The 17,992-nt window shown below is 40.7% G+C and overlaps 1 protein-coding gene across 1 annotated transcript; it reads left to right on the forward strand.

Annotated features, from left to right (window-relative positions):
• Nucleotides 1–919: 919 nt before the first annotated feature.
• On the forward strand, nt 920–17,788 carry LOC115128507 (LIX1-like protein). The gene is made up of 7 exons (XM_029658400.2): nt 920–1,443; nt 2,477–2,640; nt 7,301–7,441; nt 7,637–7,732; nt 8,632–8,709; nt 13,975–14,229; nt 14,791–17,788. The coding sequence occupies exons 1-6, from the start codon at nt 1,122–1,124 to the stop codon at nt 14,227–14,229; spliced, it is 1,056 nt and encodes a 351-aa protein (XP_029514260.1). The 5' UTR covers nt 920–1,121; the 3' UTR covers nt 14,791–17,788.
• Nucleotides 17,789–17,992: the final 204 nt, after the last annotated feature.

Genomic DNA, 17,992 nt, shown 5'->3' on the forward strand with positions numbered 1-17,992 from the left:
TAGCAATTGTGATCTTATCTACGCAATATTAACCACTTTCAATGCAACATACCGAAACAAAATTAAGTATGCAATATATTTTGTTGTAGGCAGAATGCGTTGGAGTAGGATTCTATTGCAATAACACCCATGACTCAGCCCATACTCCACACAGACCGGTGTGGCATGAACAATCAGAGCTGCAGTAGGCCTATATGCAAATAGACCATTGCCATATATGGATCTGTGCCATTTACTATGAACTGGACAGTGTTTACAGTATGAGTGGTCATGAGTAGATGCACTTGTTTTGTAATCAAAGTGGGAGCTGCACATTTTGCTCATATCCTTTGCTAGTTAGTTAGCTATTAGCCCAGTTATAGATAATTTGTAGTCAGCAGTAGGGGAGTGATTACTTCCTACAAGAGCACTACTTGGCCACAGGTAAAACTGTAACTTAAAGTGGGTACAGCCTCAGTGTTCACAGTAAATGTGTGCTGGAAGTTTTCACAACTTTTAAGTTTGCTATCAGCAGACCTGAAATTCAGTCAGTGGCAAAACATATTAGAGGGAACATTGCCCCCAACCATCCGCTCAATAAAAAAATAGTCCCACAGCTTGATCTGGACTGTGTTATATTTAGATGCCCAGTTGATCTAGATAGTGAAGATGACTAGTTAGGAAGATGGATGAATGGATGGATCGAGATTGTGTGTTGCTTTTATGGTTAAAGAATAGTATGATTTAAAGGTATCTACCACCGTGCTGTCACGGTCATTTACCAAAAACTTGTGTAGCTACTATTTTTCCAATGTATAGCAATTTAAATCACATTAGCCACAGAATTCCTTTACAGTTTTGGTTACAGTAAATGGCCCATTCACAGCTCCCCATTTTCACGTCTCTGATGTCTCCGCCCCTACTCCGAGATTGACAGCCAAACAGCCTAAATCTAATCCTCACAAAGACTAAAGGGATTGGCAGGATACATTTTTCTCCGTGAGGAAAAGAGGGATTTTATTTATCACTGTCTTTTTTTGTTGCGTTGTTTTCATTTTCTATTACAATATCAGCGGGGAAACCAGTATTTTCATCACGAAATTTCTCTATTACCCCATACTGTTGACGTTTACGCTTCAACAATGGAATCTATCCGCCCTCAGCGACTTCAACCAGGGATAGGATTTGGAGCTGGATCGACTGGGACCCTACGGTCTTCTCTCCGGCCTGGGGTTACAATGCCAACCGCACCTCTACTGCCTCCCCCGGCCTCTTTATGTGCTTCCTCTGGGCCGCCTCCGCCGCTTCAACTGCACAGTCTTCACGGCACTATTGGGAGTGCGGGGCTCGGAACAGGGATGGCTGGATTCGGTCTATGTAATCCAGGGAACCCGGCGGTCTTGAAGGAGGCGGTGGAGGCTGTTGTTCGGAGTTTTGCTAAGCATACGCAGGGCTATGGCAGAGGTAACCTGGAAAAAATTAGTCGCAGAATGTATGTCCTCCGACTTTCCCTGGTCGTGATTCAAATGCAACTAGTCGTGGTTAAAATGTAACCCACTGTAACTGTGATTATGATAAGAAATTAGATTACAATAGCCTAGTAGTGCATGTGCAACATGCAGATTGTGTCACCAAAACTGACCATTCATTTTATAACAGTAGGCTACATGAACATACCGAGTTTATTATAGCCTATATTTTTGTCATGTCTAGCCTAATGACTACAGGATACAGTTGTGTGCTCAATTTACATAGCATTTGGGCACTCCATCCGATATTTGACACTTCAAGTCACCCACAATGCTTTAAACTAGGCCTAGCCAACATGTCATACTATCATCCAAAAACCCAATCAATTAAATGTGAGTAGATAGACCTGTTAAATTTTCATTTACAGAAGTAGTATGATGTTACATACTCTTCATTTTTTGTTTATGTGGACTATTATAACTCTGTTGAAAGTCAACACAATTCGGTCAGCTTCATTCAGTTCAGTGTCTGTCAGTGGGTTGTTCCTTGTTGTTTACTTATAAAATAAACAGGATGTTTTTGGCTATATCCATATATGTACAAAAGTAGTGTTAATGCTCACTCGTATGTAATAACCCACTGTGCCACTTTTATCCTTTCTTAAATCCAAACCTGCATGCCAAATAAGAACACCAGACCATATTTAAAGGTAAACTCAGCAATTAGAACTCGAGATATTGACATGAGTGAGATGCAAGACTTCGCTCTACCAGTCACACACGGCATGTGCATGGGTTCACTTCACGCCGTCACAGCGTGGTAGCCACAGGACCAAAACAGTGGAGAAGTTGAGCCTCGCACTTCAACCGTCTTAGCTGTTGCGGAAATTAGCCCACTATGCCGTTTACGTTCTGCATCTGTCATATCGCTGAGTCAGCCTTTAAGACACCATGCAGAGGAACGTTAAACTATAATTGCATGTCTCCTCCAGTGAAAGTTAAGCTGTGTCATTTTATGTCTCCTCCAGTGAATGTGGTGGAAGCCTTGCAAGAGTTCTGGCAGATGAAGCAGTCAAGAGGGGCAGACCTCAGGAATGGGGCGCTGGTGGTGTACGAGATGGTCCCATCAAACAACCCACCCTACGTTTGTTACGTCAGTCTTCCAGGGGGAAGCTGCTTTGGGAGTTTCCAGGTGAGCTAACCTGTGGCCGTAGGTGTTCTCAATATAGTTGTTGGCACTAAAACGTTGGTTTGCGCCTCAGGTGGAAGGCTGTATAGTATCACTGAGTTAGAGAAAGTGCTTGAAAATTGTCTTTATTTTCACCACAACAGTACAATATAATGGTTTGACATTGCGTTGGTGTAGCTGCATAAATTAGCCTAACTTCCTTATATGGACATGACATTAGTGATTTATCCGGCCATACAACTCTACTCATGCACTAAAGCTCCCACCCAAATCAATTCTGCCAATCTGACCTCATTTCCTTTAGTACATTGCCCCGGATTTTCAGATCAAATGTCAATCACTGGGAGCCTCTTCTGGACTGTCATGAGAAATGTCAAGTGAGAGCAAGATGAAAAATTCGGCCTGGGTCATGTTTATTGGGGCACACTGAAGCAAAACGTTGTGCAATTGAAAACAATGTTTATGTAGTGTCTTTGTTTGCAAACTTCTAAATGTGCACCCATATTCTGCTGGAAGCATATGACACTTACAGCAGCAGACACTTTTATCCAAAGGGACTTACTGTACAGTAGGTGCATACATTTTTTGTATGCGAGTCCTCTGAATCACGAAAATGTGCGTTTCTTATTAGAGAAGTCCATGTAGTCCCTCCGAGTTTCAGTCCGTTTGGTGCCTTATGAACATGACCCGGATGTTGCCGGGACTTACGGCTCACACTCTTGATAAATCTGGCCTAAGTAACTAATCAAGTTAAAAGGCATCGTTGCATGTTTTACTTACAGTGGGGAGAACAAGTATTTGATACACTGCCGATTTAGCAGGTTTTCCTACTTGCAAAGCATGTAGAGGTCTAATTTTTATCATAGGTACACTTCAACTGTGAGACGGAATCTAAAAACAAAAATCCAGAAAATCACATTATATGATTTTAAGTAATTAATTTGCATTTTATTGCATGACAAAAATATTTGATACATCAGAAAAGCAGAACTTAATATTTGGTACAGAAACCTTTGTTTGCAATTAGAGATCATATGTTTCCTGTAGTTCTTGACCAGGTTTTCACACACTGCAGCAGGGATTTTGGCCCACTCCTCCATACAGACCTTCTCCAGATAACTTCAGGTTTCGGGGCTGTCGCTGGACAATACGGACTTTCAGCTCCCTCCAAAGATGTTCTATTGGGTTCAGGTCTGGAGACTGGCTTGTTCTTCTCAGACCATATTTCAAAACTCATGCTTTGTTTACAAAATAGATCAGTTGGTGTAGCCACTTGCTTAGCATAAATTGAAATAATTTGCTTTTCTTCGGACAGCTTCATTCAGTTCATTCAATTTAATGCCAAATGTCGAGATCAACATTATTCTTTGTGTATAATGTACGTGTTTTGTGTTTTGAATCTTTATACTGAACAATAATCTGTGATAGGTCTGTGTGTTGGTGATGATAAGGGCAATTTTACTATACCATCAAGTTCCTAGATTAGTTGATCGTAATGATCAATACAGTAATCAGTAACCAAAATCACTCCAAGACCTTGAGATGCTTCTTACGGAGCCACTCCATAGTTGCCCTGGCTGTGTGTTTCGGGTCGTTGGCATGCTGGAAGACCCAGCCACTACCCATCTTCAATGCTCTTACTGAGGGAAGGAGGTTGTTGGCCAAGATCTCGCGATACATGGCCCCATCCATCCTCCCCTCAATACGGTGCAGTCGTCCTGTCCCCTTTGCAGAAAAGCATCCCCAAAGAATGTTTCCACCTCCATTCTTCACAGTTGGGATGGTGTTCTTGGGGTTGTACATCCTTCTTCTTCTTCCAAACACAGCGAGTGGAGTTTAGACCAAAAAGCTATATTTTTGTCTCATCAGACCACATGACCTTCTCCCATTCCTCCTCTGGATCATCCAGATGGTCATTGGCAAACTTCAGACAGGCCTGGACATGTGCTGGCTTGAGCAAGGGGACCTTGCGTGTGCTGCAGGATTTTCATCCATGACGGCGTAGTGTTACTAATGGTTTTCTTTGAGACTGTGGTCCCAGCTCTCTTCAGGTCATTGACCAGGTCCTGCCGTGTAGCTCTGGGCTGATCCCTTACCTTCCTCATGATCATTGATGCCCAACGAGGTGAGATCTTGCATGGAGCCCCAGACCGAGGGTGATTAACCGTCATCTTGAACTTCTTCCATTTTCTAATAATTGCGCCAACAGTTGTTGCCTTCTCACCAAGCTGCTTGCCTATTGTCCTGTAACCCATCCCAGCCTTGTGCAGGTCTACAATTTATCCCTGATGTCCTTACACAGCTCTCTGGTCTTGGCCATTGTGGAGAGGTTGGAGTCTGTTTGATTGTGTGAACAGGTGTCTTTTATACAGGTAGCGAGTTCAAACGGGTGCAGTTAACCTGTTGACGGTACAGGTTCCCCAAGGGGTACTTAATACAGGTAATGAGTGGAGAACAGGAGGGATTCTTAAAGAAAAATGAACAGGTCTGTGAGAGCCGGAATTCTTACTGGTTGGTAGGTGATCAAATACTTACGTCATAACATGCAAATGAATTAACTTAAAAATCATACAATGTGATTTTCTGGATGTTTGTTTTAGATTCCACCTCTCACAGTTGAAGTGTCCCTATGATAAAAATTACAGCCCTCTACATGCTTTGTAAGTAGGAAAACCTGCTAAATCAAATACTTGTTCTCCCCACTGTAGTTTATAACTTGAGCAGAACAGTTGAAGTGTGTGTATGTGTGTATATACAGTACCAGTCAAAAGTTTGGACACACCTACTCATTGAAAAGTTTCTTTATTTTTTACTATTTTCTACATTGTAGAATAATAGTGAAGACATCAACATTATGAAATATCACGTATGGAATCAAGTAGTAACAAAAAAAGTGTTAAACAAATCAAAATATATTTTATATTTGAGATTCTTCATTGATGACATCAATTCTGCCTTGATGACAGCTTTGTACACGCTGGACATTCTCTAAACCAGCTTCACCTGGAATGCTTTTCCAACAGTCTGTTGATTACAACATGATTCCATATGTGTTATTTCATAGATGATGTTTTCACTATTATTCTACAATGTAGAAAATAGTAAAAATAAAGAAAAACCCTTGAATGAGTAGGTGCGTCCAAACTTTTGACTGGTACTGTATATATCAAGTTTTTATTATTATTGGTTGGGGGGCTTGAACACACTCACAGCTAATGGCTGAATTGCAGTATACAGAAAAAAAGAGAACTGTTAGCTGAAGAGTAAAGAAATGGAGAGTGATAAGTCTCCAGCTTCAGGCTGCTCTTGGTTAATGGTATAGTATGTATACTGTGAATCCCAGATTAAAGCAGTTTGCTGCCTCCCATCAGGATTACAAACCAAGATTAAATTCAATAGCTAACCATTGGCAAATCTCAAATAATAATCTCTGGGTCTGAACCTTTGCTGAGGTAAAACACACTGCCACATGAATAACTCTAGGCAATTGGGTCCATCAAAAACATGTTAGCAAGGTGTAGGACAGCTTTCTCCAACTGATTTTCATTGGTGGACATAAAAGACTGTAAAAACACCAGGAAATCAACTCCAAGTTATTTTAATGTAAGAAATCTGTTCCCAAGTATTCCCACACGTAATAGAGAGACGTTTACATTTGCATACGGTCACAAGGTTTGAAATGGTTGTTTTAGTCAAACATTATTATATAATTAGGCTTCTTGCGGTCAATTTGCAGTCTACAAATGATTTGTAATTATGTTTCGGCCCCCCAACCATCCGCTCAAGAAGAAACCGGCCCACGGCTGAGTCTAGTTGATGATCCCTGGTGTAGGACCCTGCTTGTCTTCAGGCTTAGCATTAAAAAAAACTTTAGGAAAATATAAGGAAATTCAAGTTTAACTGAATTCATGATGTAGGAAACCACATTTGGCTGTTGACAAGTTCATTATCTATCTATGAACTTGTATACATAATTACATACAGTATAAGCCATATTCCTATCTTTGCTAAATAATCCACAATATTATTGAAATAGTAAAGACTCCTTTAATGTACATTCTTATTTTTTTCAAATGTCATTTTAAATTCTAAATCATACAGTAAATATTAGACAATTTGAGCATTGTGCCTAACAGAATGTTCCATGGGAGAATGACATGTTTTGCCATTTCTTCCTCTCTTCGAATTGCCTGGCTGCAATGCATACTGGGATGGGAAACTCATCTGGTGGGTGGCTCATCTGGTTGTTATTAGAGCCAAACATTGATCTTAGAAGGAGCTGTGAAACCCCTCCCCACATTCTCCCACTCGTCCCTTTTGCACAGAGCCTCTCTTGCCCCTATCCTTCCTAACTCTCTTTCTTTCTTTGAGATAATAGCAATGAAGTGGAAGCATCGATATTACTTCAATGTAATTATGAAATATAAATAAGAAAATATTAACATTTTCAAATGCATAATCTTTCAACAACAAAAAATGCACTATTAAAATGCACTTCTAAATGACTTCCAGAAGATCCATACAATAATTTGACCTAACCTTCTTCCAGATATGATATTGCATGTATCTATGTCTCACAGGGTCATAATGCTTTGTGCCATAGGCTACATATATTTTTGGGGGACCATTCAGAAAAGTACTAAATATGCTTTACTTTCGTCAGTTTTGTCCAACCAAGGCAGAGGCAAGACGTAGTGCTGCCAAAATCGCTCTGATGAACTCGGTTTTCAACGAGCATCCTTCCCGCCGCATCACAGATGACTTCATTGAGAAGAGTGTATGTGAGGCGCTGGCCTCCTTTAATGTGAGTGTCATTGAATGTGTTTTTCAGATAAAATGACTGACATTAACAGTAGCATTGAGCTCTGGTATTTAATATAGTCTTTACTGTAGCTCTTATTCATTAAAAGGTCACGTCCTTATGAGGGTAAGATTTTAATCTGATTGGGCTCTTAAGGAGAAAAAGACTGGATGATTGGACTCTACTTGTCTATTACAGGGAAACCGAGAAGAGGCAGACAACCCCAGTACAGGTATCGGGGCGTTTCGCTTCATGCTGGAGTCCAACAAAGGAAAGTCAATGCTGGAGTTTCAGGTAAATAGAGAATGAACGCAAAGTTGGATTACTTGTAATGATACAGTGGATGTTACTGCAATGATACTTAAGAAAATGAATAGGTTGGACTGTATATGAGGCTAGTTTAGGAATGTTGCTGCCACTAACTATGGGTAATTACACAAAGCAGACCGATAACTATATTCTCATTTAGCTTTGAATTTCCAGTTCATAAAGAAAACTACAAGTTATTTCTGAGTGTTTATCAAAGTTGTTTGGCTTAATCACCTCTGCTTCATGACCTATTAATCTGGTTTCCCAGGTTGAATGAAAAAACTATACAGTAGAACTTGATAAATGCAATAGTATAAGACTCATGACCACATGAACTAAAGCAGAGCCAGTTTCAGGAGCAAATAAAACAATGTACAGCCATTGAACTGGGACTTGAGAACTGCAGCTCACTTAAAGAGTTTGTACTCCAAAGTGCACATATCAGGAATCAACTGTAGATTTCAAGGACTAGAATATTAGACCCGCTACATGAATGTGAGGGATGATGGGACCATCATGCGCGAAGAAGAGAATAGTAGCAGAAACCATGTATTCTCTGTGATTCTAGGAATTGCGTATGAGAGCTTGTGGGTCCGCCAAACAAATCTGAACTGTATTGCTGGCCTCTACTCTTTCATTGTTTGTCATCCATATCCACTGATCTAATGCATGGATTGGTCTTTGCTAAACCACAGCTCATGATTTAGGTTTCTATACATGCAAACAAATGAATGTTAGCTATAGACCTTTCTCCCTGTTAGCTTCCCCTAAAAACATCAACAAATCTTGTGACTTTAACATTATCAAACTTGAAATTGTGCTCTCCGTCAGCACAAGCACACAAAAATGCTTCTTGTCGATGCTGAACTGTGTTTTCCTTTCAGGAATTGATGACAGTCTTTCAGCTGCTGCACTGGAATGGAAGCCTGAAGGCCATGAGAGAGAGACAATGCTCCCGTCAAGTAAGAACTCATTTGGATAAGAGTACTTATTAAAAGGTCCAATGCAGTTGTTTTTATCTCAGTATCAAATCATTTCTGGGTAACAATTAAGTACCTTACTGTGATTGTTTCTTTTCGGCCATTTTCATTTAAAGCAAAAATAGCTTCTTAGCAAAGGGTAATTTCTCAATCAAGAATTTAGCTAGGACTGTCTGGGAGTGGTCTGAGTGGGGAGGGGAAAACTGAAAATTAGGTTTGGAACATTCTTATTTGTATTAACTAATTTACTGCATGGTGATGTTACCATGGAAGGCCACAATTCCCTCCCACCAAAACAGGCTGAAATGTCATGCAGTCTTTTCAAACAGCTCTTACACTTAAAGTGCATTATCCTCATTATCACATTTTTACAGTATTCCTCATAGTGTATATTTCCACACTGTGGTCCGTTTTATTAGGTACACCACCCCGTTCACAAAAATGGTTTGCTCCTACAGACAGTGAGACACGTGGCCATAGCTTGCTATATAAAGCAGCCAGACAGGCTTTGAGCGTAGTATAATCATCGGTGCCAGGCGCGAAAGTTCCACTATCTCAGAAACGTCCTGCCTCTTGGACTTTTCACACATGACAGTGTTTAGGGTTAACCAAAAAATGTCCAGTCAGCGGCAGTCCTGTGGGCGAAAACATATCACTGATGAGAGTTCTAAGAGAATGGCAAGAATCGAACAGGCAAATAACGGCGCAGTACAAAGGTGGTCATCTCGGAACGCATCTCAGACCCCCCTTTGACTCCAAAACAGCCTGAATTCTTCAGAGCATGGAAACGTTGCTCAATTGGTATTAAGAGATCTAACATGTGCCAGGAAAACATTCCCCACACCGTTACACCACCGCCACCAGCCTGCACTGTTGACACCAGGCAGGATGGGTCCATAGACTGCTTACGCCAAATCCTGACTCTGCCATTCGCATTTACGCAACAGGAACTGAGATTCATCGGACCAAGCTATGTTTTTCCACTCCTCAGTGTTGGTGATCGTGTGCTCACTGGAGCTGCTTCTTTTTGTTTTTAGCTGATAGGAGTGGAACATGGTGTGGTTGTCTGCTGCAGTAGACCATCTGTGACAAGGACCAACGAGTTGTGCGTTCTGAGATGCCGTTCTGCACACCGCTGTTCTAATGTGCCGTTATTTTCCTGTGTGTGGCCTACCTGTTACCTTGCACTATTCTTGCCATCCTCCTTCGACCTCTGATCAACGAGCTGTTTTCACCCACAGGACTGCCGCTGACTGGATGTTTTTGTTTGTCGCAAAATTCTCGGTAAAACCTAGACACTGTCGTGCGTGAAAAGCCCAGGAGGCCGGACGTTTCAGAGATACTGTCTGCCTGTTTTATATAGCAAGCCACAGCCACGTGACTCACTGTCTGTAGAAGCTAACAATTTTGGTGAAAGGGGTGGTGTACCTAGTAAACTCGCCACTGACTGTACATCATCAGTCACAGACTTCATTAAGAAATGTGTTGATGAGGATGTACCCACAATAACAATCCGGACATACCACAACCAAAAACCCTGGATGAACAGAGATATCCGTTAAGTGCTAACAGCCCGTACTGCAGCATTCAATGTCCGCAGAATGAACCACAATGACTTGGTGATGTGTAACATGTACAAGGCAAGCAGGTACGAGCTCCGCAAATCCATTAGGGACGATAAAAGACAGTAGAGATGTGGCAAGGACTACAGAATATCACAGACTACAAGGGAAAATCCAGCTGTAGTGCCCATCGAAGCCTCCATCCCAGACAAGCTTAGCACATTCTATGCTCACTTCGAGGCAGACAATACTGAGCCATCCAGGAAGACTCTCGCACATGGTCGTCTGGAGCAGCTTTCGCTCTCCAAGGCTGATGTGAGGAAAACTCTTGAGTGAATACTCACAAATTCGCCGGACCAGATAGCTTCCCTGGCCGCATTCTCAGAGTGTGTGCTGACCAGTTGCCGGGCATCTTCTCAGACATCTTTAACCTCACTCTGTCCCAGGCTGTAGTCCACCACCACCGTCCCAGTACCCAAGGAGACCACCACCGTCCCAGTACCCAAGGTGACATGCCCAAATGAGAAACGCCATGTACCGCTCACCTCGGGCATTATAAAGTGCTTCAAGAATCTGGTCATGGCCCACAAGGCACACTGGACCCACTCCAATTTGCCTATCGCTCCAACAGATCCATTTCCATTGCTATTCACATGGCCTTAACACATCTTGACAAGAGGAACACCTACTGTATGTGAGAATGTTGCTCATCGACTACATTTCAACATTCAACACTATTGTTCCCTCCAAGCTTGACACCAAGCTCAGCGCCCTGGATCTGGACACAACCTCTGCAGCTGGATCGTGGACTTCCTGACGGGCAGGCCACAGGCTGTGAGGATTGGCAACAACATCTCCTCCACACTGACTCTTAACACAGTGGCCACCCAGGACTGTATCGTCCGTCCTCTGCTGTACTCCTATTCACCTACAACTGCATGGCTTTGTACTTAACCAACTCCATCATCAAGTTTGCTGACGACACAACGGTTGTAGGCCTGTAACCAACAATGACGTGTCAGCCTAAAGGGAGAAGGTAAGTAAACTGCCATTGTGGTGACACACACCTGGTGTAAAAGATGGAAAATATAACTCAATCATAACTTAAATTCCTCTGAGTTTCAGCAACAGAATAACTGATCAAACTAAACATTTATTGGAGAGCAAAAACAGTAATTTGATTGACAGTTTCCATTAAATCCCTCTGCAGTTTTAGAGAAGAAATCATAGCACTTATCCTTACACACTGCCAGTGATAGTGTTTAATCATAACTCAAATGGTACAGCCAACACTGGATCTCAGTTCAACATACAGAAAGTACAGAATGGGGGTGAAACTCACTAAAGATAATGAGTAACATGGTCTGATTTACACTCTGGCTTGAGGTAGGATGGAATGTCATGCTGAAGGATCTCTAAACCACATTGTGTGGGCTGAATAAATGCCTATGGAGGTATTCCGTTCCAGGCAGAGTCGTGTGACCTCAACGTTTGTGTGCAGACCTCATTATCTCATGCATCTTACTGAACATACAGAAACAACTTTTAAGGTGTCAACTACAGTATGAGCCTTGATCAGTTTGACAAAAGTTAGCATTTTTCTTTCTGATCTCAAAAATAAAAAATATTCACAAAACTAACTTTTTATTTATTTAACCTTTATTTAACTAGGCAAGTCAGTTAAGAGCAAATTCTTATTTACAGACAATAATTAATAATCCCTCACCCTTCATGTTTGCTAATATAAAAATGGCAGCTTTCTGACATCGTTATTGCAGTATGAGGGTCAATTCAGGCAACTTCCAATATATTAATTAGAGGTCCACCGATTAATCGGAATTGCCGTTTAATTAGGGCCGATTTCAAGTTTGGATAACAATCGGAAATCTGTATTTTTGGACACACACATATATATATATATATATATATATATATATATATTTTACACCTTTATTTAATCGTTATTTAACTAGACAAGTCCGTTAAGAACACATTCTTCTTTTCAATGACAGCCTAGGAACGGTGGGTTAACTGCCTCGTTCAGGGGCAGAACGACAGATCTTCACCTTGTCAGCTCGGGGGATCCAATCTTGCAACCTTACAGTTAACTAGTCCAACGCTCTAACCACCTGCCTCTCATTGCATTCCACGAGGAGACTGCCTGTTACGCAAATGCAGTAAGGTAAGTTGCTAGCTAGCATTAAACTTATCTTGTAAAAAAACAATCAATCATAATCATTAGTTAACTACACATGGTTGATGATATTACTAGTTTATCTAGCGTGTCCTGCGTTGCATACAAGTATCTGACTGAGCGGTGGTAGGCAGCAGCAGGCTCGTAAGTGTTCATTCAAACAGCACTTTCGTGCGTTTTGCCAGCAGCTCTTCGTTGTGTGTCAAGCATTGAGCTGTTTATGACTTCAAGCCTATCAACTCCCGAGATGAGGCTGGTGTAACCGATGTGAAATGGCTAGCTAGTTAGTGGGGTGCACGCTAATAGCATTTCAAACATCACTCGCTCTGAGTCTTGGAGTAGTTGTTCCCCTTGCTCTGCATGGGTAACGTTGCTTCGAGGGTGGCAGTTGTCATTGTGTTTCTGGTTCGAGCCCAGGGAGGAGCGAGGAGAGGGATGGAAGCTATACTGCTACACTGGCAATACAAAAGTGCCTATAAGAACATCCAATAGTCAAAGGTTAATGACATACAAATGGTATAGAGGGAAACAGTCCTATAATTCCTATAATAACTACAATCTAAAACCTCTTACCTGGGAATATTGAAGACTCATGTTAAAAGGAACCACCAGCTTTCATATGTTATGTTCTGAGCAAGGAACTTAAATGTTAGCTTTCTTACATGGCACATATTGCACTTTTACTTTCTTCTCCAACACTTTGTTTTTGCATTATTTAAACCAAATTGAACATGTTTCATTATTTATGAGGTTAAATTGATTTTGATGTATTATATTAATTTCAAATATGTGTTCATTCAGTATTGTTGTAATTGTCATTATTACAAATAAAAAATAAAAATTGTCTGATAAATCGGTATCGGCTTTTTTGGTCCTCCCATAATCGGTATCGGTATTGGCGTTGAAAAATCATAATCGGTCGACCTCTAGTATTAATTCACCTAAATAATCAAATTTGTGCCTCAACCCTGGCTTTTGCCAATCTACTCCATTCAGATCTGAAGTCTAAGAGGAGGAAGAGCAGCCAGCAACTCCATGATTTGGATAGATACGACTCAGTTGTATTTGTGTTTTTCTAGGGTTACAGAGTGCTCTCGCCTTGTGTGTCCCTTGACTGATTAGGTATTCTCTTTGGTCTGGTCTTATGCCTTTCATCTCAGTGGTTAAGGAGAGGAGCTGAGCCACTGGAGTAATTAGTGCTTCCAGATATCTCACATTCCTCATGTGAATTGATGTTATTGCTGGCCATGCAGCTTGCTTATTGTGCACAAAATTTCATTTCATGTCCAGGCATTTCTGGATCATTTAACATCATCTGGAACTAAATCAAACCTGCACTGCTAGGAAACCAGTACTGTTGAAAAATATAATGATTTAATGGAGCACTTCCACTTCCTACCCAGCTAGCCTGAATTTCTAATGATCTAGGCCGTGGTGTGAATAAGGTCCATTTCGGCCAAACAAATGTTTGATTTTGCTTTACCCTAACAGGAAGTGCTGGCTCACTACTCCCATCGGGCGCTGGATGATGACATGCGTACCCAAATGGCTGCTGATTGGGTGAACCGGGAGCAAGGCTTGGCTAGCACCATCGCCCAGGAGGTGGCGGCAACAGATCAAGAACTTGAGGAGGCCAGGCTGGCCGGTCAGGAGCTGCGCTTCCACAAGGAAAAGAAGGACATCCTGATGCTGGCTGTTGGCCAACTGGGTGCAGCCAACAATGCCACCCTGCCTTCAACCTGCTAGGTATATGCTGGATTACAACCCCATAACTAGATTAATTTCTATCTTCCCACATTGACTTCCACCTCGTGATTCTCAAAAGTCTCCATAGGTGTGGAAAAAGTTCTAGTAACTCTGCATAGCTTCCACTATATGGCTTTTACCTATTCAGTCCGACAGATCTGCCCGTTCGGAGTCAAGGACAGATGGAAGGAAGTTGGTTTGGAATCTGGCCTTAGAGATGGAACAGTAGCCAATACCATTGATTTGATAGAGGCTAACAAGGCAGCCATTTAGGAGCTTTGAATTATAAACAGTTAGTGTTGTTCCAGCCAGTGCTAACACACCTGATTCAGCTAATGAAAGTCTTGACAATAAGTTGATTTAGTTGAATCAGATATGTTAGCGCTGGTTTAGAACAAAGTCTTGCACATGCTATGGGTCTTCGGGACCACGACTGAAGAATTGTTACATAAAAGTTTAAGTAATTGAGGTCATTTTGTGCTGCCAAATTGTTGAGTTTGTGAAATTCACATGGAATAATGAACTGTTACCATTCTTCTCATTCCTTTTCTATACTTGTAGACAACTCTACCACATGGGTGGAATTAAATCCCAGGACCTGCCTTTGCTAATGATTGTACATGACATCATCTCAAGGATATTGTCACAGAAAGATCTTACACACCAAAATAGACCAATGTCTGTCTCTTAAATCTCTCACTAGATTTTCTGCATGAAGGATATTGAAAGTTATTTGAATATTACATAATTTACGCACATACAGTTGAAGTCGGAAGTTTACATACACCTTTGCCAAATGCATTTCAACTCAGTTTTTCACAATTCCTCACATTTTAATCCTAGTAAAAATGCCCTGTCTTAGGTCAGTTAGAATCACCACTTTATTTTAAGAATGTGAAATGTCAAAAAAATAGTAGAGAATTTTTTATTTCAGCTTTTAGTTCTTTCTTCACATTCCCAGTGGGTCAGAAGTTTACATACACTCAATTAGTATTTGGTAGCATTGCCTTTAATTGTTTAACTTGGGTCAAACATTTCAGGTAGCCTTCCACAAGCTACCCACAATAATATAGGTGAATGTTGGCCCATTCCTCCTGACAGAGCTGGTGTAACCGAGTCCGGTTTGTAGGCCTCCTTGCTCGCACACAATTTTTCAGTTCTGTCCACAGATGTTCTATAGGATTGAGGTCAGGGCTTTGTGATGGCCACTCCAATACCTTGACTTTGTTGTCCTTAAGCCATTTTGTCACAACTTTTGAAGTATGCGTGGGGTCATTGTTGATTCGGAAGACCCATTTGCGATCAAGCTTTAACTTCCTGGCTGATGTCTTGAGATGTTGCTCCATTATATCCACATATTTGTCCATCCTCATGATGCCATCTATTTTGTGAATTGCACCAGTTCCTTCTGCAGCAAAGCACCCCCACAACATGATGCTGCCACCCCCGTGCTTCACGGTTGGGATGGTGTTCTTCGGCTTGCAAGCCTCCCCCTTTTTCCTCCAAACATAATGATGGTCATTATGGCCAAACAGTTCTATTTTTGTTTCATCAGACATCAGAGGACATTTCTCCAAAAAGTACGATCTTTGTCCCCATGTGCAATTGCAAACTGTAGTCTGGCTTTTTTAATGGCAGTTTTGGAGAAGTGGCTTCTTCCTTGCTGAGCGGCCTTTCAGGTTATGTCGATATAGGACTCGTTTTACTGTGGATATAGATACTTTTGTGTCCGTTTCCTCCAGCATCTTCACAAGGTCCTTTGCTGTTGTTCTGGGATTGATTTGCACTTTCCTCACCAAAGCACTGTGTTTGAAGGTAGGCCTTGAAATACATCCACAGGTACACCTCCAATTGACTCAAATGTCAATTAGCCTATCAGAAGCTTCTAAACCCTTGAAATCATTTTCTGGAATTTTCCAAGCTGTTTAAAGGCACAGTCAACTTAGTGTATGTAAACATCTGACCAACTGGAATTGTAATACAGTGAATTATATGTGACATCGTCTGTCTGTAAAGAATTGTTGGAAAAATTACTTATGTCGTGCACAAAGTCCTAATTGACTTACCAAAACTATAGTATGTTAACAAGAAATTTGTGGAGTGGTTGAAAAATTAGTTTTAATGACTCCAAACGAAGTGTTTGTAAACTTCCGACTTCAACTGTATATATATATATGTATGTGTGTGTGTGTATGAATAGCTATTACATTACTGATCTTATATACAGATTTTGGATCTTAATTTGATCACTCTTTTGTTGCTAAGAATTTTCCTGCACTGCAGTAAATGCAGATGAGCTTTGTGATTTACTTAAATTCAAACTAACACACGGTTATATTAATAGCATTGCACTTTTCATACTTTTGGCCAGATAATAGCCAAACCACTGATCAAGAATATTATGAACAAAATGTTCATATCTTGTTGCTGCAGGATTGTTTTGCTGTGAAAATACAGGTCAAATTAAGATCCTATATCTGTAGAGTATCTTAAGTGATAACCAGCCTTATTTGCAAAGAAAGAACCGCTTCACCGATTCAAACTGATTTGCCTTGCTTTGCTTGTTAGAATGGATCATTCACAAGAATGTCAGTTATCCAGCAGTGTTGGAAAAACTGCTCTTAATGCAGCTTAATGACTAATCGTTCAGCGTTATCATTCATTTTAAACTCTATTATTTGGCTAACACTTAAAGTAATTTAGACGATACTGATATGCGGATTGACCAGTGCATTGGCGTTAACTCTGTAATGTGAGAATTGTGTGCAAAACAAAAACCTAGCATACACAGTGCACAAATGTAAGTGTTTGTAGGAATATATGGATTGCACTTTCCCCCGAACTTCAAGTTACTCTCAAGGTAAAAAAATAAATAAAATATTGAGGCATTTTGGCAGTAATACACTTCCATAGATAAATAAAAAGGACAAAAAAATAAATGTATGGTGAGTTACCCATGGTTGTTATGGCAATTGTCTGGCTACCATTAACAAATACATTGTCAAAAAAAACGTTGTACTTAAGGAATTAAGTTTAATGTTTGGTTCCCACTTTTATATAAAGTATAACTAAAACTACCAATCTTACCTGGTTGTAATTACATTGGCAGGTACATTGTTCACATTGTTGTAAAAGTACTCCTGCCTGTTTTAACCCAATCAATTTCAGTTTGTCGCAACATTTTTACACATACATTGTATCCAGATTGATCAAATGTGTACCTACACTGAACCTGTCTGTGTAATTACATATATTTGTTTGACATTTAGCAGACACTCTAATGCACGTGGGACTAACGTTTGAGTGTAATTCCTTAACACAGGCGGCAATCTTTTTGTTATTACCCTGCCTTCTAGCTTATCAAGATGTGCATGATTCATAAATCCATTATAACAAAATGTTATCTATATAAACTTTTATTTGTTTCATACTGTTCTTGTGTATTTTATATGACCCATTTTAAATTGTTACTTTTTTTTACTCCGTGTAGGTTTGTATTTCGATTTATATACATAAAATGCAATAAAGCAGTCAAAAACAACTCACTGCTTCCAATGCCTTCCATTATGAATGAATGAAAATGTAGTTTGCTGGAACACACTTCCTCATGACAAAGTCAGCTCTGCTAAAGAAAAACAATCTCAGATTAAGTCTGTTATTCCACTAAAACAGACTCCGAAGTGCCTTTCTCCTGTCCTACGTCAAGTCCCAGAGGAGGGGGTCGTTGAAGTCCACAGACACAGTGGGAGGGCTATTACTGCAG

The sequence above is a fragment of the Oncorhynchus nerka genome, linkage group LG4 (assembly GCF_034236695.1).
Source record: "Oncorhynchus nerka isolate Pitt River linkage group LG4, Oner_Uvic_2.0, whole genome shotgun sequence".
In the NCBI taxonomy this organism is placed as follows: Eukaryota; Metazoa; Chordata; class Actinopteri; order Salmoniformes; family Salmonidae; genus Oncorhynchus; species Oncorhynchus nerka.

Excerpts from the sequence above, each read along its gene's own strand:
- LOC115128507 (XM_029658400.2), top strand. The coding sequence starts at position 1,122 with ATGGAATCTATCCGCCCTCAGCGACTTCAACCAGGGATAGGATTTGGA. Across the intron at positions 7,733-8,631 it reads AGTCAATGCTGGAGTTTCAG|GAATTGATGACAGTCTTTCA; the intron begins GTAAATAGAGAA and ends TTTTCCTTTCAG. Across the intron at positions 8,710-13,974 it reads AGAGACAATGCTCCCGTCAA|GAAGTGCTGGCTCACTACTC; the intron begins GTAAGAACTCAT and ends TTACCCTAACAG.